Genomic DNA, 23,782 nt, shown 5'->3' with positions numbered 1-23,782 from the left:
CTTAGTGGTTGACATCTAGTATTATAGCAATTTATCCAAAATTAAAAATGATAATCTCACATAACAGTTTCATTTGTCTGATACCAAGCTTTTGATGACTTAAAGATAACATTTCAATATTTCTTTTTACTTTCTTTCTTACCAGAGAATATTTTTTCTATTTTTTTAGGTGAAACTATCATATATTTATATATTTATTTTTCAGAAAAAAACTCTATCCTAATATGGAATATGGACTCTAGATACCCAAAACGATCTTGAAAAAGAACAAAGCTAGAAGATATATATTTTCTGATTTCAAACCATATAAAGCTACAATAATTGAAACAGTGTAGTACTGTTCTAAAGGCAGATATATAAACCATTGGAGTTAAATACAAACCTAGAGCTAAATTCTTCCCTATATTGTCAAGTTATTTTTGACAAGGTTTCCACGAACATTTGATGGTAGAAATAATAATATTTTAACTAAATATTATTGAAAAATAATAATTACATGGAAAAGAATAAAGTTGGACCCTTACCTAATCCCATATACAAATATTAACTCAAAATAGATAAAAGACCTAAATATAAATCTTAAGACTATAAGCTTTTAGGAGAAAATCTGGGTCATAAAACCTCACAACATTGAAATTGGCAGTGATTTCTTGGATATGATTTCAATGGCACAGGCAACAGAAGAGTATACAAACTCCCTAAAAAAATATTGTATATCCAAAGACAATGTAAACAGAGTTAACAGTTACTAATAGAATGGGATAAAATATTTCCAAATGCTATATCTGAAGGTATATTAATATTCCAACTAGAAATCCTAAAAATTAACAACGATAAAGGCAAACAATACCATTTAGAGATAGGTAAAAGACTAACATAAGTAATGAATCTCCACAGATAACCAATCTTAGTTGTCTGTTGGATGGAAACTCTTGTTTCTCTGGTTCTGGTATGTGTTACCTATTTCTTCTTTGTAGTTAATCTCTTTGAGTATTTTATCTAGTGCTGGTTTTGAAGACAAAAATTCCTTCAGTTTCTGTTTGTCATGGAAGCTTCTTATTTCCCCATCTAATTTGATAGAAAGTTTTGCTGGGTAGGAAATTTTTGGCTGGAAGTTGTTTTCTTTCAGAGTTTGGAATATGTTACTCCAAGCTCTTCTGGCTCTCATGACTTGGTTTGGGAAGTCTGGAGTGATTCTAATTGGCTTGCCTCTGAATGTCACTTGGCCCTTTGTTTTTGTTGCCTTTAAGATTCTCTGCTTGGCTTCCACATTGGTCATTTTGACAATTATGTGGCGTGGGGATCCTCTTCTCTGATCCTGTCTAAAGAGAGTTCTATAAGTTTCCTGGACCTGTGTATCAACCTCTTGCTCTATGTTTGGAAAATTTTCTGCTATTACTTCCTTGAAGAGATTGTTGATCCCTTTGGTTTCACTTTCTTTTCCCTCCTCTATTCCAATTATTCTTAGGTTATCTCTCTTAAAAAGGGCCCATATTTCTTCAATATCAGATTCCTGCTCTTGGATATCTTTTTCTAGATTAGAAACTATGCGTTCATTTTTGGAATGATCATCTTCTAAGAGCGAGATTCTGTTCTCCATGTGGTCTAATCAGTTGTTTGTGCTTTGAATTGAGGCCTTTACTTCATTAATTGCATCCTTTATCTCTTTTTGGCTCTCTCTGAGTTCTTTTCGAAGCACCTCTATTATTTCTACAGTTATTTTCCTGATTTGATCTTCTAGAAATCTCTGATTTTCTGTTTTATCGGGTTCTGATATTGTGGGGTTGTGGGCATTCATTGTTCCAGTATTATTCCTCTTCCCCATGATTTCAGAAGTTTGTGCCTTCTCTGGGTTCTTCTCTTGGGTCACTATGACTTCACTTAAGGTGTTCTGGATCTCGAGTCAGTAGTATCTCAGACCCCACTACTCCTTTACTGGGTTGTATCACAGAGTCTCCGACCCAGGGAGTCGATAGAGGCTGCTTTAGACTGTGGGGGGTGCCAGGTTGCATGTTCTCCTATGGTGTGATATCTCTGCCACCGCCCCTCCCCCACTGGGTCAAGTCCCAGGGAGTACAGTACTGGGATTTCTCCTCTGTGGCCCACAATTTGACTCACTGTTCTTGAGTACACAGATGTAGCTGTACTGGCCTCGCTGAATTCGGTGCTGCTGCCGCCGGTGGCAATATGGCACCGCTGCTATGCCCTCGGCCATGAGGCTGGCGTATTTCTTCTTGGTTTTGATTTCCACTCTGAATCCCTGCGGCGTGTGCTGAGCTCAGCCACTGGGAGCTTTGATTTTACCTGCGCCGAGAAATCCCGCCTGGCTGTTCAGCAGTGGCTCACCTCAGCTTGCCGTAGCCGTCCGGTTGAAGTTGCAGCTGCCGCTGGCAATATGGCGCTGCTGCCGTGTCCTCGGGCATGAGGCCAGTTTTCTCCTCTGTGGTTCTGAGTTCTGTTTTCAGTCCGCTTTCTCTCTGGAGCCTGGTGATTTTTTTGTTTCTCTGGTGATGGTGTTTTCTGGCTATGAAAGGCACTGATTTTGTGGTAATGGAGATTGGTTGTTAGCGGGGCTCTTAAGCCCACCTTTTCTCGGTCGCCATCTTCCTGGAAGTCCCCATTTTTTTGAGTATCCTTCATACTGTTTTCCAAAGTGGTTGGACTAATTTGAAATTCCACCAACAATGTCTCTAATATGTGGAAGCTAGGGAGAAAAAGGGTCATAGGAGGAACTTTAGAGGAGAAAGTAGAACCATAGATGAGAAAATAAGGTGACCTAACTGGGGTGGATGGGTGGAGGGAAGAGAAAAATTTCCTAATGTACGATATACATTCTCAAACATGTCTAAGTCAGTCACTAAGCCATACATGAGGAGGAAGGTGTGAATTGGGTAAGTGCTAAATGAGTGAAGTGTGCATGTATGCCTCTACCATCTTGCACTCCATTAAGATGCAAAACTACAATGCACAAATAACAATTAAAAAATAAAATCAGATATCAATAAAAAAGAAAATAATATCTCAATATCATAAAGCCAGTGTATGATAAACTCAAAGCAGATATCATTGAATGGAAAAACTGAAAAGAATTTTCATTAAAATCAAGAAGAAGGCAAGAATGTCCATTGTAATTACTGCTACTCAATATAGTACAGGAAATTCTAGGTAGAACAATAAGATAAGAGAAGAAAGTTGAAGAGACATAATAGAAGAAAAAATGAAATCAACTCTATTTTCTGATAACATGATCATATTCATGTAAGACCCAATAATATCAACTAAAAATCTGCTAGAGCAATAAGAAAATTAAAAGAGTAGTGGTTTCAAAATCAACTTACAAAATTAATATCCTTTGTATACATCAAACAATCCATTGAACAGAAAATCATATCATTCATACAGATCCCAAAAGAATAAAATTTGTAGGTATAACGGGGTAGGAATTGGGTAAGGGCTAAATGAGTGATGCTTGCATGTATGCCTCCACCATCTTGTACCCCATTAAGATGTGTGACTGTAATGCACCAATAATAAAGTAAACCAATAAAGAATATTTTGATTTAAAAAATGATTAGTTCTTGGTGGAGAAAAATGGTAGCTTTCTATTTGTCCTATACAAGTATGATATTTGTTAAAATGACATCAGATTTTTTGTTTATTGGTAAGAAATATTGTCTTACAAGATTATAAAATTATTTTGTTAATATAACTAAAAGTAGACTTATGAATACGTGGTAGAAATTAATAACTGTTCTCTAGATAGGTAAAATTTGTAGTCTTTATTGTATATGCAGCATAAGTATTTCTTCATAATCTTTCTGTTAGGCAGGTGTGGTGTTCAGACCCACATCGCTAAAGGATATTCCTTGAGGTTTCATATAGCCTTGGTATAGAAAGGGAATACTGTGGTATTTTCTGATTGTAAAATTTTCAATACAATTATTATTATTTGTTCATTGTTGGTCTTTCAAATCAGAATGTAATCTCCCCTTTTTGGGGAGAGATGGTGTCTACTTTGTTTCTCTGCATTTTCTAAATACTTCTGTCATACACACTTGTTACTTAAAACTATTCTATCGCGACTGACTGATATTTTATGAAGACTTTCATTTAACTTACCCTATCTTCAAAAGTACCCTCAGTCATTCCTTTCTCCTGAAACAGAAATGAAATTCACATACCTGTGATGGTACAGATATGTAAAAATTCCTATAGGCAGGTTTCTTTTCTCACTTTCTGTAACTGTTACTGTGAGTCAGACATTCTGAGTAAAGAACAGATACTTATTCTTGCTGAAAAATGCAAGACAAACAGTAATAAAATAATTTTACCTTAGGCAGAGGTTTGGCAGGCTTGCAGTGGAGCCCTCCAACGAAATCAAAATTTGGTAAGGTTGGGCGTGGAAATTCCAAGTCCCAGTAGGATCGAATGAGCCATATATCTGCTTTGCCCATCATCTCTCGTAGTGTAGTGGGTCGTCCTGAAAAGGGAAAATAGTTTTTTTATGTACCATACTAAGAGTATGGTACATAAAAAACTGTAATATCACAATTAATATGTCAGGTAATTTTTTGAAAGAACTTTCAGTAATGAAGCCTAACATTCTTAAATGTTACTGTTGTTAGATAAAGCTGATATATGTATGTATAATAAATTTTTATTTTAGTGCATATTCAAAATGCATATATTTCTAATATTATATGGACATATATAAAAACACAATGTGAGACATTGAATACAGTCACAAAATATTTTCATTTCTAAAGAAGAAAAATAATCTTACATGAGGAAACAGTTTTTTGAAAGCTCTACAGATAGTTTCTAGAAATATGTCTCAGTCCTCAATTTATATGTCTATACTCATTAAGACATTTAGTGTCATTTAAAATTTATGTATTTTAAAGTTAAAATGAAGCATATAATAAACTGTGTATATAGGCAAAATGAATTTCTTTTCTCTGTGTTGAGTATATATGACTCTGTGATGTCCTGTACAAATAATAGCCAAAGATTTCTAACTGAAACTAAACTATAAGTTTTCCCACAGTGTTTTGAATTTGACAAATTATTTTACCATTACACTTATAAAAGAATGATTTTCTGATTTTATATTCTTTCAAGCTTCAAAGACAGCATATTTTAGACTTTGCAATGACAACTGAAAATAGAACTTACCTAAAACTTCACTGTAAAACTGATTCCACTTCTTTTCATTGAATGTTTGAAACCAAAAATCAAAATAGAGCACATACATCATATTTTTTACCCGGTCCATGAATGTCATTTGATTACTTAATTGTGAGAGAATAGCAGGTACATAGGAAGGAGGGAATGAAAGTCCTCCACTATACTTTTCATATGTGTACCCATAGAAGAAGCGGAGAGTGTACACAAAGGGTATTTGCAGCAGCTCAGCCAGCAGCTCTCCACAGGCACCAAATGCATCTGCCAGAATTACATCAAACTTTGACTCTTGTAGTTTTATCATAAGTCTCTTATTCAGAACCACATCTTTACAGAACATCTCAAAGTAATCAGAATCTTCCCAAGCGATTTCTTGTAGCATTGACAAACCTGTCCAAACTGAGTATTTTGGTAATTCATATATCAATATTCTGATAGCTTCCATATATACATTCTCTAAGTTATTTCCAGATATTGATGTAGGATAAGTCTCAAATTTAATAGCAGAGAGTTTTTCTGCACCATAAGAAATAGAAGCTGAGGGTTTCAAAACGGTCACCTCATGGCCTCTCTGGACTAGCTCATCCAATATTGTCTTTATATTGATCCAATGGCTGTACTCCATGGGCCACACCAGCACCTTCCCGCAGCTGCCAGAATCAAAGTAAAAACTCAGTTGTAGAAACAGAAGAACTACAATAATTTTTGTAGACATCTGGTAAAATCCCATTCTTTCCTTCAAATGCTGATTTCTCTGTAACTGCTGATATCTATGGAGCAATAATCAAGTAGTTAAAATATAACGTGTACATGACAAAGTAATCACAAAGGTCAACATTACCACTGCATGCCATGGGGTAAAACAGTGGCTGACCTCATCACATCCTGACAGTGTACAGTGACTCTTATTGTGAGTGCTTTCCTGCAGTTTAGTGTTGAAGACCGTGCATGTGTAAGCCACCCTTGTTATGCTTGAAAGTTTAGAGTAGTGTCAGAAACAGTGTCTAGTGATTGCTGTATTCATCTTCTTCAATGCAGCAAGAGAAATCATAATGCTACTGAATAAGAACTTTTGGGATATCTTGGTTCAGTATGTTTTTTATTTTGATGGGGAAAGTTTGCTTACCTATAATTTATATATAGTATCATTCATCAATATTAAATATATAATTCAGTGACCTATAGTAAAATATCAGAGTTATAAACCCATAGTCAGTGTAGTGGGTTATGAATTAAATCCCAGTACTTGAAAAGCTGAGACAGGTTCAAGAATATAGGTTCAAGCCAGTTCACAATTTCTTAGCAAGACTCTGTTTCAAAATTCAAAGAAAAATAATAGCAAAACTGGTTATAGTTAGAATGCCAAAACTATATGTTTACCATTATACAAGCTCCATTTCTAGACAACTTTTAATCTATTTTCTTTCTTTATAGGTTTGATTATTTGGGGATTTTATATAAATTGTATTATACAATATGTGTTTTGCTAATTGATTCATATTTTCAATATTTTTTTTGGTGGTAGAAGGGATTCATCCCAGAGGTTGTCTCCGTCCCTGTTAATTACCAACCTTTTATTTTTATATTTGAAACAGGGTCTTGCTAGGTTGCTGAGAAGGGTGGTCTCTAACCTGCAATCCTCTGTCTCAGTATTACAAGTACTGGGGTTACAAGAATGTTTTACTATTGGCTTACAATAATATGTTAAAGTTTAATCTAATTATTTCATGTGTCAGAGTTTCATTCTTCGTTATTGACAAACTATGTTTTATACTACAGATAGATCACATTTGCTTATTTTTTCCTCAATTGATGGGCTGGTATTATTCCCCAAATTTTAGTCATTGTGAAATATGCTATTTATTAACACTGGTTTTATGTGGATTTTTTTTTATTTCTTTTTAGTTTATAACTAAAAGTAGAATGGCTAAGTTGTATGATTCAATATTTCACCTTAGAGGAATTATTAGACTGTTTTTTAGAGTATCTATATAAATTTTCATTCTTACCAGCAGTGTATCAGTTTTCTCAAAAGGATGTGACAAGCAGTATACAATCACTTAATTATTTCTGTGTTTGATTATAATCATGATACTGGATGAAGTGAGAGCATGTAGTTCTTGATTTCTCTCTAATCATGTGGAGCCTGAAGATGAGCATTTTTATGTTCCTATTGGACATTTGTATAAGTTTTTAGGGTCATATCTATTCATATCCTTTGTTCAATTTTGATTTGTTATTTTCCTTTCTTGTTATTAAGTTGTTAATTTTTGTGTTATCATTTTTCTTGAGACAAAGACAGAGGTTTATTTAGAATAGTGAGGTTAATACATGTTTATAGCACCTCTCTCACTCTAAGTGAGAGGGCTGCTTTTGGTGTCTCACAGTTCCTCTTTTACAGCAGACCCCTGTGAGGGAGTGAGTAGGGGTACAACAGCAGTATGGAGGTTTGGTTTTTCTCAGAATCTTCAGTTTTCTGATATCCTATTGGTAGGTGACTAAGTGAGGCCTTATCTTGGCCAAGGGCCAGATGTTTCTTATGAATATTTTGTTTACAAAATATCTCAGAAATTTTAGATGGGGAGATTGGCCTTTAGGATTGATGGTGTGGACAAATTCTGTAGGATGAAATAAAATAATCATGAAGGTTTTAGATTTGAAGATACAGTATTTTTTTCTGCCTTCTTTCTACTTATTTCTTTTATTTTCTTTTATCCTACTTTATTTTTCCCTCTGAACCTTGGATCCCTTATTCTTAAGCGTTGGCTAATTGAGAATTTTTGTCTTCCATAATTTTTTCAAGCTGGCAAGGAGTTTTAGCCCTACCTAATTAGAAATTGAAAGTCTCATTCTAACTGATTTAAAGGAGTCAGAGAAAAAATGGCCTCATTTTTTGTGGTGGGTTATTTTCAGTAAGCTCACAAGTAAACATCATTAAAGGTTATAGCCTATGGAACATCAGCATCTATAGATGCTTTTGTGTGTGTGTGTGTGTGTGTGTGTGTGTGTGTGTGTGTGTGTGTGTGTGCTAAGCTGTCATTAAAGTTGTTGGGATGATTTTTTCAAGCCTGATTGTTTTGATTGTTTTCTTGTGTAAAGTCCTTTAAGTTCTTTGTATATTCCATGTATTATAATTTTTACAGTGGCAGGTACTAAAGATCTTCTCCCATTTTGTAGTCCTCTCTCTTTTAAACTCTTTTTTTCTGTACTGAGTATGAAACCCAGGAGGCATTCTACCTCTGAAATCTACCCCTAGCCATAATTTTTATTTTTTTATTTTGAAAAAGGGTGTCACTACATTGCAAAGGGCCAAACTAAGTAGCTGATTCTGTGAACCACGATCCTTCTGTCTCAGTCTTTCATATGCTGAGATTACAAGTGTGCACCACCACAATCATCTTCTCTTTAGACTCTTGATGATTTCTATGGATGAGTAGAACCTTTTTAGTTTGATGCCATCCCACTTATTAATTCTTGTTTTAATTATCTGTTCTTTGACACTCTTGTTAAGAAAGTTACTACCTGTGCCTATATGTTGGAGTGTTGAATCTTTGCCCATCTCTAATATCTTAACAGTGTTTGGTTCAACTTCCAGGTCTTTGATCCATTCGGAGATGATTTTCATGCAGGTTGAGAGGTAAAGATTTTATTTTCATTGAAATTTTTTTTTTTTTTTTTTTTTTTTACAAATGAACTGACGACAGTTTTCTCAGCACCATTTGTTGAAAAGTCTGTGTTTTCATCAGCATATATATTTGGCCACTTTTCATAAGATCCATTTACTATAAGTTTGTAGAAATTATTTTCATATCTTTTATTTTGTTCCATTAGTCTCTATGCCTATTTGTTTTGTTGCCAATACCATGCTTTTTATTACTGTAGCTCTGTAGTATAATTTAAATTCAGGAATGTGATGCCTCCTGCATGGTTTTTATTGCTGACAATTGCTTTTGCTATTCTTCGTCTTTTATTTCTCCACATAAAATGTATGACTGACTTTTAGGTCTCTGAGAAATGACATTGGTATTTTGATAATAATTGCATTGGTTTTGTAGATCATTTATAATAGAATGGCCATTTTGATATTTATTCTGCCCATCTAAGAAAAAGAGAGATCTTTCCATCTTCCAAGGTCATCTTAAATTTCTTCTTATAGTGTTTTATAATTCATTGTACAGGATTTTATATCTTTCTTTAGGTGTATTCTTAGTTATTTTATTGGTTTTGAGTTTTGTGAATAAAATTGTTTTCAGTATTTTTTTCTCTGTGAATTCATGGTTGGCAAATAAAAAGCTACTGATTTTATTAAGTTGATTTTGTATCTTGCTAGTTTACCAAACTGGCTAATCAGCTTTAGTAGTCTTTTGTTTGAGCTTTTTGGATATACTATAGAATATGTCATGTGCAAATAAAGAAAAATTTAATTTTTTTATCTATTTGAATTTCTTTGATATCCTCTTATCTTATTTTGTGAAGAGTCTTGGGGACTATTTTAAAAAGGAATGGTGATGGAGGTCATCTTTGTCTGGGTTCCTGATTTTAGAGAAAATTTCTGCAGTTTTTCTACATTAAATATGATGTTGGCTTTGTATTTATTATACTTTGCCTTAAAAATATTGAGATATATTTCTTTTATTCCAATGATTTTTTTTAAACATGAATGAGTATTGGGTTTTGTCAAATGCTTTTTCAGCATCTATTGATATGCTCATGTAAGTTTTTTTAGTTCTATTTATTTGGTGAATAACATGTATTGATTTGTGCATTTTGAACCATATTTGCTTTCCTGGGATATAAGAAACTTGATTGTGTTTGACAATTCTCTTCATGTGGTTTTGAATGTGCATGTGCATTTTGTTTAGAATTTTTGTATCTATCTTCATCAATCATATTGGTCTGTAATTTTCTTTTCTTGAGTTATCTTTATTTGGTTTTGGTATTTTTTGATATTTGCCTCATAGATATAGTTCAAAAGAATTCCATTTCTTTCAATTTCACAGGATAACTTGTAATGTGTTGTTTTAAGTTCTCTAAAATTTTGTAGACTTCAGCTGAAAACTTGTTTAGACCAGGGCTTTTTTTGGTAGCAAAATTTTTATTGCTCTTTCTACTTCTTTGCTTGCTATTGGATGGTTTAGGTTTTCTATATCCTCTTTAGGTAGGTCCTATGTGTTTAAAAATCTGTCAATTTCCATGTTATTGAAATATAAATGTTCAAATAGTTTCTGATGATCCTTTGAATTTCTCCATTTTCTCTTTAAATAATTTTATTTCTGTTTTTAATAATTTTTGTTGATTCTTTTTTCTTTGGTTAGTTTGGCTAGGAGTTTGTCGATCTTTTTTATCTTTTCAAAGAACCAGCTTTTTAATTCGTTAATCCTTTGTATTGTTTTCTTTTTTATTTGGTGATTTTTTTCTTCTTATGTTGACATTCAGCACTATAAATTTTTCTTTTAACACTGACTTTGGAGTGTCCCATAGATGTTGGTATGTTGTATCTCTATTTTTATTTAATTACAGAATTTTTTTTTTTTTTTTTTTTTTTTGGTGGTACTGGGAGTGGAACACAGGAGCTTCCTACCTCTGGGCTATACTCTCAGACCTATTTTGTATTTTATTTGGAAACAGGGTCTCACTAAGTTGCTGAGAGCCTCACTAAGTAGCTGAGGTTGGCTTTGAAACTGTGCAGTCCTCCTGTCTCAGCCTCCCAAGTGTGGGGATTACAAGCATGCACCACTATGCCTCATTTCAGAAGATTTTTTTTTTAATTTCTTCTTTTATTTTTCTTCTGATGCAGTTCCCATTCAAGATTGTATCATTCAAATTTATGTAATTTCTTTTTATATTTCTATTCTTGATTTCTAATTTCATTCCACTGTGATCTTAAAAGATACAGTTATTAATGTTACATATTGTAACTTGCTGGTGGTTGTTTTGTGGCCAAGGATGTGGTCTACTTTGGAGAAGGTTTCATTGGCCATTGAGAAGAATGTGTATTCAGCTCTTGCTGGTTGATATATTCTGTATATGTCTGTGAGGTCCAACTGGTTTATAGTGTTCTTTAGGCCTAGAGAGTCTTTACTTATCTTTGTCTTGGAGATTGATGTAATGGCATGTGTAGTGTATTGAAATCTTCCAATAATATTGTGTTTGGGTCTATTTGAGACCTGATTTCTAAATATTTTTATACAAATATAAGTGCACTCCCATTTGGGATGTAAATATTTACTATCATTATATCTTTTTGCTAACTTGTTTTTTATAAAATGCCCTGCCTTTTCTATTCTGATGTGCTTTATTAAAGATCAGCTATGTTCCCCATGCTTGTTTTCAGTCTCAGTTCACACAGTGTATCCTTTTACATCCTTTCACTTTTATTCTATGAATATCTTTGGTTGTGAGTTTCTTGCAAGCACCATATAGTCGAAATTTTTTAAATCAACATTTTAGTTGGTTAGTTAAGCCCTTTGATGTTCAGTGTTATTATTGAAATATGTATTTTTTTGTTTCCTGCCATTTTGTGTTCTATATTCTGTTTGATGTAGTGTCATTTTTCTTTTACTTATTGATTATCTGGTGGAATTTATTTCTTCTCTGTTTCTGGAATTTGCTCCTTTTTTATGAATTATTTCTTTAAACATTTTCTTTAGTGCTGGATTGGTAGTCATAAATATTTTGTTTGAGTTTATCTTGGAATATTTTTATTTCATCATAAATTTTGAATGATGCTTTGCTGGATATAGCATGCTTGGTTGGAAGTTGTTTTCTTTCAGGGTCTGGAGTACGTGATACTAGTCCTTTCTGACATTCATGACTTGACTTGTAAAGTCTGGATTGATTTTTATTGTTTGGCTCATAAGTGTCACTTGTGTTTTTGTTGTTGTTGTTGTTGTTGTTGTTGTTGTTGTTCTCACTGTTTTTGAGATTCATTCCTTGGCCTCTATTAGTCATTTTGATTATTTTGTAGCATGGGAAGGTCCTTCTTTAATCTTAAGTGTTCTGTATGTCTCCTGCACATGGATGTCCAAGTCTTTTTCTATGTTTGAAATATTTTCTAAAATTATTTCTCATAAGAGTGTGGATACCCTTGGTCTCTGGTTCTAACCTTTCTTCAATGATTTTATTTGTAAGTTAGGGCATTGTGTGTTGTCCCATAATTTTTGGATGTTTAAGTTGTGTTGTTGTTATGTCTTCTGTATACTTTTAATTATGTTTTTGGCTTTGAATAAACTCTCTTCCAAGAGTGATACCCTATTTTTATGTAATCTTGCTTGCCAAATTTGTTTTCTATTATTGTCTTCAATTCATTTATTGACTATTGCATTTCATTCAAAGCCTCTTTCTATTTCTTTCTTAAAGTCTCAATTTCCTCTTTCATTTCCTGCACTCTTTCTGTAAGGCCTTCCATCATATTGAAGATCAAAATTTGGAATTTTTTTGCATTTCTTTTAGATTAAGGTTATGTCCCTTGTTGAGTTGTGAAATTTTTTTCTTATTGTTCTTTGCTTTTATATTTTCAGAGTACTATGATTTGTGTGTTCATTGCCTTGTCATCTTCTTCCTCTTTGTGTATGAATCTTGTGTTTATTTGCTATTCTTTAATAATAAGGTCTACACTTCAGATACATATTCATTCCTACCAATCTGGCTCAAATACACAATCTTTTGAGTTTGTTCCACTGAGCATCTTTGACTAAATATAGTTCTTAGTGCAGGTAAGCAAGAGTCTCTGATTAGCTGTAGGCCTCTATGCTCTTTTGGTTCAAACTTCACAGGGCCAGAGACTATGATGCTTTATTCAGGGCTGACAGTCTTCTGGTTTGGACTTCAGGCACCCTAGAGACACTGCTGCTCTGCTAATTGTGAGCTCATGATCCTGAAGAGTGCTGACCTTTGGCTTCTGTGACTAGTGGGCTTAAGTTTAGCAAAGCCTGTGATCGCTATGTTCAAAACTAATAGTCTGACTTGCTGAGTTTCGATGGTCCCTGGGTCACCACTCTAGATCTGCGTATTATGGTCACATGAGGTACTTAATCACTAGCTTACATGCATGCCAGGTGCAAACTCTGCTGATGGAATTTTCAGCTTTAGGTTATGGCCAAGTGGTGTCCTGATCTCTTTGTGCACTCTGGCTGGTATGGTGCATTTGCTGCACTTTGTTCAAGGCGCAAGGTCTGGAAGAAAGAGAAATGCACTGTTCTTAGCTTTGGGGTTGTTTGGCTCAGTTCCTTAGCTCCAGGGACACCACCCTTTTCTTGGGTGGCTGTACTCCTGTAGTATCTTGCTGGCCTCAGGTGCTGGTTCCTTGTGGCACCCGACATAGCCCGGTGCAAGTTCACTTCTTTTTGGGTCTGCAACTTTGTAGACTAAGCTATTTTTTCCTGGCATGACTAATCAGTGTCCCATAATGATTTATACAGTCCTTACTGTCGCAAACCAGCTCAGTCTAATTGGGGCGCGAGTCCACTCATGGTCGAAAACCTCAGCAAAGATGGGGAAGGATTAGAGTGAAGTACTGCAGCCTCTTCTCTGCAGCAATTCTTTCCCTTCTAGGAACTAAGAGTTCCTAGTGACGGCGCTCTCTAGAAAGAATCTGACATGGACAAAGGCTTCTTGAGCCAATGACACTTTATTACAAAAATCCCCAAAATTTATACCCTTCACCAGTAAAGTTAATAATAAGAGAAAAGGGAGTGAATGCAATCACTGTGAAATAATAATGAATGACAGTAAACAAAGGTAATAAAATTAGTCCTTCAGCTGGCTGTTGGCCTTCGAGAGATTAGCTCCGGATTCTTTCCCAGGTCTTGCAGATAAGCAGTTCCAAAGGGCGACCTCCCAAAAGAGACAGGCACGCCCAAGGCTTGGAGGCTTCTCGGGGAATCTTCTTTAACTTTCTTGGAACTTTCCATCTTTTGGGCTCATTTCATATAGCAAGTGTGGGGAGATGTGGTGATTCAGGTGGATGTGATAGGGTTTCTTCAGGTGTTGGCATCTTATCTTGTAAATCTGAAAGCTTAAGCATACTCACAACACAGTTTGGCAGACAAAACACCACAAACAACACCACAAAATTCTTGGATTTAATTGTCAGATGTATTTCCTTAACTGCTAAACACTCTTCTTTAGACAACGAGCCTATTAAAAGCCTATTCATCTTTAATAATCCATTTCCCTGTCACAAACCCTCTGCAACCTGCTTCTAGCCTTCTACTTCCTTTCTTTCCCAGTTGGGACGTTCTTATGATAAGCTCTTCTTCATGCAAAAATGCTTTTCTTACTCTTATGGTATTTCCTTTCCTTCATACATATATATTTAGAATGTCTGTCCTTTATTTTGTCATATTCATTCCTAACCATGCGGCCAGTTTCTCTGTCTCCGGGAATGCTCATACTGGGCGTAAAAGTCAACAATCTTTTTCCTTGGCTCTATTGTATTTGGGCAACTAAGTTGTTCATCAACTAAATTGCTTCAAAGTCACACACAAGGTTTTATCTTCTCTGTCTCTAGGCAGGATCTCAAGGGTAAAAAGAGTTACCTTAAACTGAGCTACCTTACTGGAGTTAATGGCTTAACCTAAATTAGTGATAGGAATGAGGGAGAGTTAATGGCTTAACCTAAGTTAATGATAGGAATGAGGGTCAGAGACCATTTGTGATTGCTGCAGCTGGAATGCCATCACAGCATCTTAGTTCTGGCCAGTTTTTCATTATTATTGAGCAGAGCCAAGGATGCTTAGACGAATTTTTAGAGAATTTATTTCCACGGACTCAATTTCTTTCGTAGTCCTGATCTCACATCACCGGAGCAATTTGTGTAGAGAGTTAAAAGGAATCATTACCAAGAAAATAATAGTCATGAAGGGTATCTAAAAGTGGGGGGTACTTTGGCCAGAGACAACACCTCCTTCTTGGGGCTTGTTGCCGATTGGCTATGTGGAGTGGGGTCTCAACACATAGATGCCGAGGCAGCAGGCAGTCTCGGCACCTTACAATTGCTTGATGAATTGTAACCTATAGTTCTCTCCCACTTGTCTTTAGGAGCTATTTACTAATTCACATTTCTGCTGCATCCAATAGTAAGCCTCCGAGGTCTAAGGACCTTTACAAATTGATTCTATTTCCTTGCCATGTAAGTTCCTGTGGCCAGATATGACAAGCTTCTCACAGTGGAACAGTTTGTTAACTTACATTTTCTTTTATTTGAATGAATTTTATTGTTTATATTTATATTGTACAATATCAGTCTTAAATGCAAATATAAAACAATATAACTCATATGGAATCACTGAAATTATACAATTATTACTCCATAGCTCACACATGCATATGGATTTTTAAAAATCAGAATAGTAGAAAAACTCACAAAATGAACACAACTGTTTCGGTTCAGCACACATTACCAACATTCTCTTTTACTCACTGATGAACAAAGGAGTGAAAAGAAAAAGAAGTATTGCAAGGCCAGCCCCCCAAAGGGGAGACCCTCACTCAAGTCTTGGGATAGGCGACCCCCAAGAATCCACACAAGAGACTTTCCTTGATGTAAGCGCAGGAGGTTTATTAAAGGGCCAGTGCACTGGGGCCGCCTCGTAACTCACGCAGGAGCAGAGGAGAGTGACCCCGAGCACTTGGAACTGTGGGTTTTTAAAGGAAAAAAACCGCAAGCTAGGGAGAAATTGGGCCAGATTACATGCGTCAATGAAAAATTACAGAATTGCTCAAACAGTACATTCTGTGGTCAAATGTTAGATAAGACGCTAGGTGTGGTCAGCAGGTTCCTGGAACAGGGTGGGCTGACCTGGGGTTATATATTTTTTAGGAATGTAATTTTTTTAACTGCAACAGATAGCAAGAAACTATTTACTCAACATTTGGCTGGTTGCTAGGGGTCTATCATTTTAATTTTAAAATGGAGCCTTTCAGTATAAGAAGCCACATTATTTTCTTTTCATGTCATCATTTTTAGCACAAGTGTTCTGTGAACACAGAGAAGTAACTCAGTAGGAAAGGAATGCCACCTTGAAAGAATTTAAAGCAAGTGCTGGCCAAACAGGAGCGAGGCCTCCTGGGCCTGTCCTCACCCCCCTGGGGGGCAAGTATAACTTAATCAAAAGAGGTTTAATTCTTTCCCCTAAAACTAGGGAGAAAGACCATTTTCCTTTTCCTTTCTTAGACCATTTACTTTAGAAAACTTATAACTATAAACTCTCTTTTTTTGAAATGTATATGAATCTTTCAAAAGTTTAAATTAAACAAATCATCATCTCTATGGCCCAGGTCTTTCTCAAGGACCAGACAACCATCTATTTGAAATGCAATCCAAGAAGACAGATCCCTAGCTTCTAGTTTTATTGGAGCCCTATTCCTGAAGGGCATCACTTCAATACTACCTCCATCTTAAAGATATAGCTATTTAGTATACTTATTTTTAGCTAAAGTCAATCATCTAACACAGATGTTACCAAATGAATATATGTGAGAAATAGTGCCCTCATTATTCCTCCCCTCCTCCTCCTCCTCCTCCTCCTCCTCCTCCTCCTCCTCCTCCTTCTTTTGGTGCCTTGTAGTTATACATCTCAATGAGATTAAAAGTGATACATTCAGCTGCGTGTGGTGGTGCACACTTGTAACCCCAGCATTTGGGAGGCTGAGACCAGGGGATCATGGTTCACAGACAGCCTCAGCTACTTAGTGAGGCTTTTTGCAACTCAGTGAGACCGTGTTTTAAAATAAAGAATAAAAACTAGAAAGCTGAGAATGGACCCACCATATGATCCAGTTTTACCACTCCTGGATATCTTTCCAAATGTGTTGAAATCAGAGAACTACAGTAACATATGCATTGCTATGTTTGTAGCAGCACAATTTGTAATAGCCAAAATATAGAACCAGCCTAGGTCTCCATCAACAGATGAGTGAATTGCAAAACTATGGGAAATACACACAATGAAATTTTACTCAGCTATAAAGAAGAACAAAATCATGTCATTTACAAGAAAATGGAAAGACCTGGAGAAAATTATGTTAAGTGAGATCAGCCAAGCACAGACAGAGAAGGGACTTATGTTTTCTTGAATATACCCAAACTAGGGAGTAATAGGGATACCAGAGGGACTCCAGTCAATGGAGGAGGAACCTCATCCAAGCTAGAATGGAAGGATAGGAGAAGAAGAACGCGGAGGCTGATTTGTGAAGGAGCTACCTCTGAATTTGTGTAAAAATATAAATATAGCATGGTTAACCTGGACACTCATTGTTGGGAGGGGAGAAAGGGAACGAGGAAAGGGTACCAAGCATAGTGTGAATGTATGCCATTTTCAATATATTCCACATAAAAATAAAAATAAAAAATAAAAAAAGAATCACCACAGGGCCAGGTTTGGGGACACACTATCTGTGAAGTCCCATAGAGCCTGCACTTGGTTTATTTCTCAGCTGTTGATGCCTTGAAGGTTTTGACAATTTTGTCTTTGAACTGAGTTTTGTAAGAGAAGACCTAAGGAACAATGGGGCATGTGTGGCATGACATGCTACAGTCATTCTTTGCCTCTCCATCTGCATATAGTGTTTATTATGTCCCATGAGCACAGAATTATGGTGGAAGCCACAGAAGACCAGCAGAATTCAAAATGCACATCGGTGGGAAGATAAGTTTAGAGGCAAAACCTCCTTCCTACCCATAAAGCCTCAACACAAATGTAGAAGAGGATAAAACTCATTTTATTTTTGAATAAGCATTCAACTAAAAAGTGATACACATCATAGGCCAAGGAAATTGCAGAGAGAAATCTCATCCTTTTATATACCCAAGCAAGTACAACCTATTACATATGTGTACTCAAGATAAACAGTAACCTGTAAGAGGGAAACACACCAAGAGATAGTGTATGCACATATGAATGTATCACTTTTTTTTTCTTTGTGGGTCTGGGGATGGAACCCAGGGGCGTTTGACCTCCGAGCTACACCCCTTGCCCTATATTTTATTCTTTATTTTGAAACCAGGTCTCACTGAGTTAACTTGCATTTTTGATGGGCTCAGCGATTGCTGAAGTGTTCAGCTGGGTTGTCTATTTTGTAGGGTCTCTGAAGAGCACTGGGAAATGCTGACCACTTTTGCTGATGGCTTATAGTTTTCAACCTCACAATAATCCCGTTTTTCCCTGGAGGTTGCTGAAAGCTACAGTGCCAGCAGCTGCCAGCTGTTCCAGCACAGTCTGACCCAGATGGGACTGCACTGGTCTCCAATCTCCATTCCTCAGAAGTTTTACTTCTGTGAATTGCCTGCCTATATCTTTCATTTGTATGCACGTAATATTTCTCTGTATTTTCGGTTGGTAGTTTCTATCACTCTTCCCTGTACCAAATATAACAATTTCTTGTTCTTACATGTGTTGCACCACAGGTTTGATAAAAATTAATTTTGGTTTATTTACATGCTATTATAATATCAATCACTATGAATTTTATTATTTTTAAGTGTGTCGGTTATAAGGTAAATTGCATAAATTCTCTTGTGAACTCTCTTACAATTTCTTGAACCAACTAAATTAAGTTTTAATTTAGTTCTTGCTTTATTTACATATTTCCCATAAAATATACATAACTTTTGTATTCTTTGCATTTTTACTGAGTATGGTCAGTCACAATGGGCTTAATTTCACAGGGAAGTGATGATTATGTCATTTTAAGACACATTAAATAATTAAATGTTTAAGAAAAGTGTTAGGAAGAGATAATAGGATTACTAAGAAAAGAAAATTAGACATGCTGAAGCTGTCTTCTATTCTGTGATTATCCTGTCTCAGCTTCCCACATACTGGAATTACATGCATGTGTCACCACACCAGACTCTTAAGCATGCTCCTTTAAACTATATCTTATAAGAATCATTTCAATCTGTCTACAAAAAGCATATTGAAGTTCACAACATATCTGTGAGGTATCTAAGTGACACTGGTATGCATGCATGCGTGTGTGTGTGTGTGTGTGTGTGTGTGTTAGGAATTGTACTTAGAAGTGTTCTATCACTTAGCTAAACTCCAGACCTTTATCATTATTATTATTATTATTATTATTATTATTATTATTTTAAGTTTTGAGACAAGGTCTTGCAATGATGCTGAGTCTATTCTCTAACTTACAATCTTCCTGGCTCAGATTCCCTCTCCAGTACTGGCATTTTAAATGCACCACTGTCCCAGCTTGACACTGTTTTTTTTTTTTTTTTTTTTTTTTGAGAAAAATGGATGGATATATGGACACATACATTGGGACAAAATAAAATTTTAATAAATGACCTTGCCATTTTCATATTATCACAACTACAATTTAGGCCTTACATTTATTTCCATAGGCTTTAAATGATAACAAGAGTAACCAGACCATTTTTTAAAGATTAATAAGAAAAAGAAACAAAGTTGTGAAATAAAAGACCTTTATAAATAGTTCAGTATTATTGTAGGCAGCAGATAGGTAGATTGAATTTCTCATTCTACATATACTCCACAGGAAGATGACTTTAAGAGGATGTAATAAACATCTTTTCAAATCATTTATGCAAGAAGTGATTCTCAGGCTGATGTGCAGTGAAAGACAAGCAGCAGGATTTGTTTCTTAAAACCAACTGCAAACTGTCTTTTTGTAAAATACTAACCATGAAATATTTTCCTCTGAAAAGTTAAAAGTGTGTATCTAAATAATGCTAAAACATAGTAAATATTTGCAAGATTATACAGATTACACTGATACTATGAGTAAATTTTTTTGTGTTTTGGTGTCCACAAATAACCTAAACCACAGTTAAAATCAACAAATTATTATAGTAAAACTTGTACATTACAAGGAGTAATTTAAAATAGCTGTTCATATAGTTTTCTTACTTGGATTTTCCCCAATTTTTTTTCTGGTACTGGGGTTCCTGGAAACCCTTCTACCTCCGGGCTACACTCCCAGACCTGTTTTTATACTTTTTTATTTGGAAACAGGTTCTCTTAAGCCAGTGTGTCTGGCTTCAAACCTATGCGATCCTCCTATCTCCGCCTCCCAAGCGCAGGGATTACAAGCCTGTGCTACCACGCCCCATGATTCCACAAATTTTTATACTTCCCTTTGGCCTAAAATATTTCTAATTCTTAAATGAGTATTTTAGCTCTGGAATATAACATGTCACTTGATGAGGTAAGTTTTAAATTTTGTTTTTTCATAGGAGGAACTTGTAATCAAAGCTATTTCTTTCTGGAGTAAATTGGAGAAGGCCCAGGGATCAGGACTCCATCTTCAGGCCTACATACAACTACTCCCCTTTTTCCTTCTTTCCTGTTTTAAACATCTTCTGGCAACCATATAGACAACACTTGGTGATGATTAACATCACAATTGCCACACAGGCCAGCAGGAATCCAATCATATCCATATTCACAGGTTCTTATCCAGACTTAGGATGGATATATACTAGTCCAGACTCTTGCTGAAGACTTAAATGAGTTTATTATTAAAAAGATAGAAAGATAGGAGACAATTACATCCCCATACTATCCAGGGATATTATGAAGGGGTGGCCCAGAATGAATTCACTGGAGTTCAAAATACACAAATCAGCTTTTATTTATTTATTTATTTATTTTGGTGGTACTGGGGTTCCTGGAAGCCCTTCTACCTCCGGGCTACACTCCCAGACCTATTTTTACATTTTCATTTTTGGAAACAGGGTCTCCTAAGCCAGCGCGCGCGGCTGGCTTCGAACCTGCGCGATCTTCCTGTTTCCGCCTCCCAAGCGCAGGGATTACAAGCGTGCGCCACCACGCCCGGCACAAATCAGCTTTTAATAGATACAAAAGTTACTCATCTTACTCTACCACATAATCCTATGACCTAGGTGTAAGTCTGTCCCTTAACTCTGTGCATATCTCTTTTATTATACTTATGGGGATGTGTGGCCTGGCAAAAACCTTCCTGCCTAACTGCAGCTTTCTTTATTAAGACCAGAATGATTTACAAGTTCATGGGCCATGTGGTATCTGATTTCCTTTCACAAAGGTGAATACCCTTCTCCCATACTCTTAGGGAATTATTAGCTCCTTGCTTGATATAATTTATTATGCAAATCAGTGTTTAGAATGTGAAAGTCCTAGGCCAGGCATAATGGCACATGCTTTTAATCCCCGCACTGGGGAGGCTGCGAGGCAGAGACAGGAGGATCATGCACGTTCAGAGCCAGCCTTCCTGGCTTAAGAGACTCTGTTCCAAAATAAAATATAAAATAGGTCTGGGAGTGTAGTCTGGGGGTAGAAGTGTTTCCAGATAGCCAGTTCCACCACACACACACACACACACACACACACACACACACACACAAAGTATGTGAAAGTCCTAGGCCCCAATCCCTCTTTCCACTTGCTAATTACTTTTAGGAGAATACTTTGCATTATAACAGCTACCTGAGTGCCTGGCAGTAATCAGGCCCTAAATGCCTTTTTCTTTTACAGTTCTGAACTCCATTTTCTATAAACCAAATGAGTGCCAATCCATTCTGCCCCCATCAACATTTGAACACTCTTTTATAAAGTCCTATATAAAGTTAAATCTAAAAAGAAATGCCCATATCCCACCTACAGAAAAATCCCAAACAGGAGATATCATTCACCACTCATTGCTAAACAGACAGAAGTGAGGTTTTTTTCTTTTTTCTCCCACTGTAGCTGCAGTTGAGAACAGGCTGTAGAGAGATAAGAACATTTGCTTTTAGTGGCAGCATCTAGTAAGCATAGCCATTAGCCACTGCCAACCTGTGTGCCCAATTGGCCTGTAAACCCTAGCAGTTTGCATGCCCCAGCAGCTCTGAACTCCCAGCTGCTGAGTGCTAAAGCCTAAATTTTGTAGAAGCCTGAATGGCTAAGCATTTCTGAGAGCTCTAGGCATCTAAGAAAGATGGAATTTACCAAGTGCAGCCCCACTGGCTTGAGATTCTCAAGGTCCTAGTACCACCAGATTAGCCTCCAAGTGGCTATGTTCATATAAATATGCTGTTACTGGCCCCCTGTAAAAAAAAAAAATCTGTCTTGTGGCTAGCTCTGATTTATTGGCAGTTTTATGCTTCTGTCCCTACCTAGCTAATACAACTGTCTGAGGCAGAATATTAAAAACAGGGACCACCCATTCTGGGTCACTGATAAAAATATTCTGAAAAAAACACAGAGTTTTATTAACTGGTAGCACTAAGGATTTCTGAGCTTTACCTCATCCAGAGGGAGAGAGGAGATGGTGCGATTAAACAAGAGACAGGGTCTGGGAAAGCTCAGGCTCACACTCTTAACAGGCCCACCCTGGTGAGCTGTGAGGAGCTGCCATAGTGAAATCTCAGACACAAGGTGCTTGGCTGGACTCCTCCTAGCTGAGCTTTAGCTTTAGGGAGAAGGAGGGAACCTCCTCTGGACATAGAAAGGTCATGAGCTTACTGAAAAGGGGAACACAGAGCTGGAGAAAGGGTAGCAAAGCCCCACCCATTTAAGACCCTTCCAGTGCGCAGCAAGCTGGAAAGGGAAGTGAGGCCACCCTCATGAAGCCTACACACAGGGTGCAGGGAAAAAGTGCAACTTTCTGGACATCATATACCTTTCTCTGTCTTAGATGGGATCCCAGCAATATCCTAAATGCTAAGGTAATTGGTTTTAGATTGGATGTTCTAAGAAGGGGGACAACCTTGCCCAGACACACCAATAAAATCCCACCCTTTCTCTCTCAGATGGCATCTCAGCAATCCAAAGTGGAAGCTGGATCTCCACTCACATGGGTTCTCCAAAATTGGAAAAAAAATTGACACCAAAATGCTAAAGAAGAAAGATCTCATTTTTCTCTGCACTGAAGTATGGCCACAGTATGCACTGTGAAATGGAGAATTCTGGCCCCTTCCAGGAATTTTAAATTATAACACCATACAGCAATTAGATCTATTTTGTAAAAAGGAGGGAAGATGGATAGAGGTAGCTTATCTTCAGCTGTTCTTTCACTTCCAGGACAACCAAGATTTATTTACTGATTGTAGAGTTGAGATAACTGTGGCAGCATTGGCTAAAACAAAATTTAAAGACCAATTAGAACCAAAAAAACAAGATGCCAACTGGTCCATCATCCACTCTCACTAGAATACATGCTGGAAAAATTAGTGCAGGCTACTAACTCTCTCTGCTATAATGGAAATTTAAAAAGAGAAAAATTGGAGAAAACACTCCATGAGGAAATCCTGGTGACCATGTGTCTAAATGCCAATTCCACAGGAACCCAGGTACAGGTGCATACTGACCCTACAAAATCTGAGGCTCAGGTCTGCTTCGGGTGTGGAAAGTTAGGGCATTTAAAAAGCTGGTGAACTTGCTTAAAAGGCTACAAATGCACTCCAACATCCTGTGCGTGGTCCTAGGGAGACCACTGGAAGTCTGAGTGCCCACAGGTTCATAGGAACCTGGGGTCTCCAAATTCAGGTTCCCATTAATGGGCCCCAGGGCTGCCCTTCCAAGATTCCACCACCTGGGTAAAAACAGAGAAACCTTGGATGACTTTAATGGGGGCTCACAAGTTGTCCAGTTCCTAGTGGATA

At 36.5% G+C, this 23,782-nt stretch overlaps 1 protein-coding gene across 3 annotated transcripts in view; it reads right to left on the bottom strand.

Annotated features, from left to right (window-relative positions):
• The window catches only part of LOC308264319 (UDP-glucuronosyltransferase 2A2-like), a gene marked incomplete at both ends in the record, with an annotated part of 115,354 nt that overhangs the window by 12,839 nt on the left and 78,733 nt on the right, over nt 1-23,782 (bottom strand). Inside the window, 2 exons of one of the 3 annotated variants that reach the window (XM_080697499.1) lie at nt 4,332-4,480; nt 5,176-5,464. In XM_080697499.1, the coding sequence (XP_080553625.1) occupies nt 4,332-4,480; nt 5,176-5,464 (438 nt within the window). Of the gene's footprint in view, nt 1-4,331; nt 4,481-5,175; nt 5,564-23,782 lie in introns of all 3 variants that reach the window. The other 2 variants (XM_080697496.1, XM_080697495.1) reach the window with 2 other exon arrangements.

The sequence above is a fragment of the Muscardinus avellanarius genome, assembly GCF_963383645.1.
Source record: "Muscardinus avellanarius genome assembly, chromosome: 6".
NCBI lineage: Eukaryota > Metazoa > Chordata > Mammalia > Rodentia > Gliridae > Muscardinus > Muscardinus avellanarius.
Note: the sequence above shows the minus strand (reverse complement) of the source record. Positions and strands in the feature narration are given on the sequence as shown.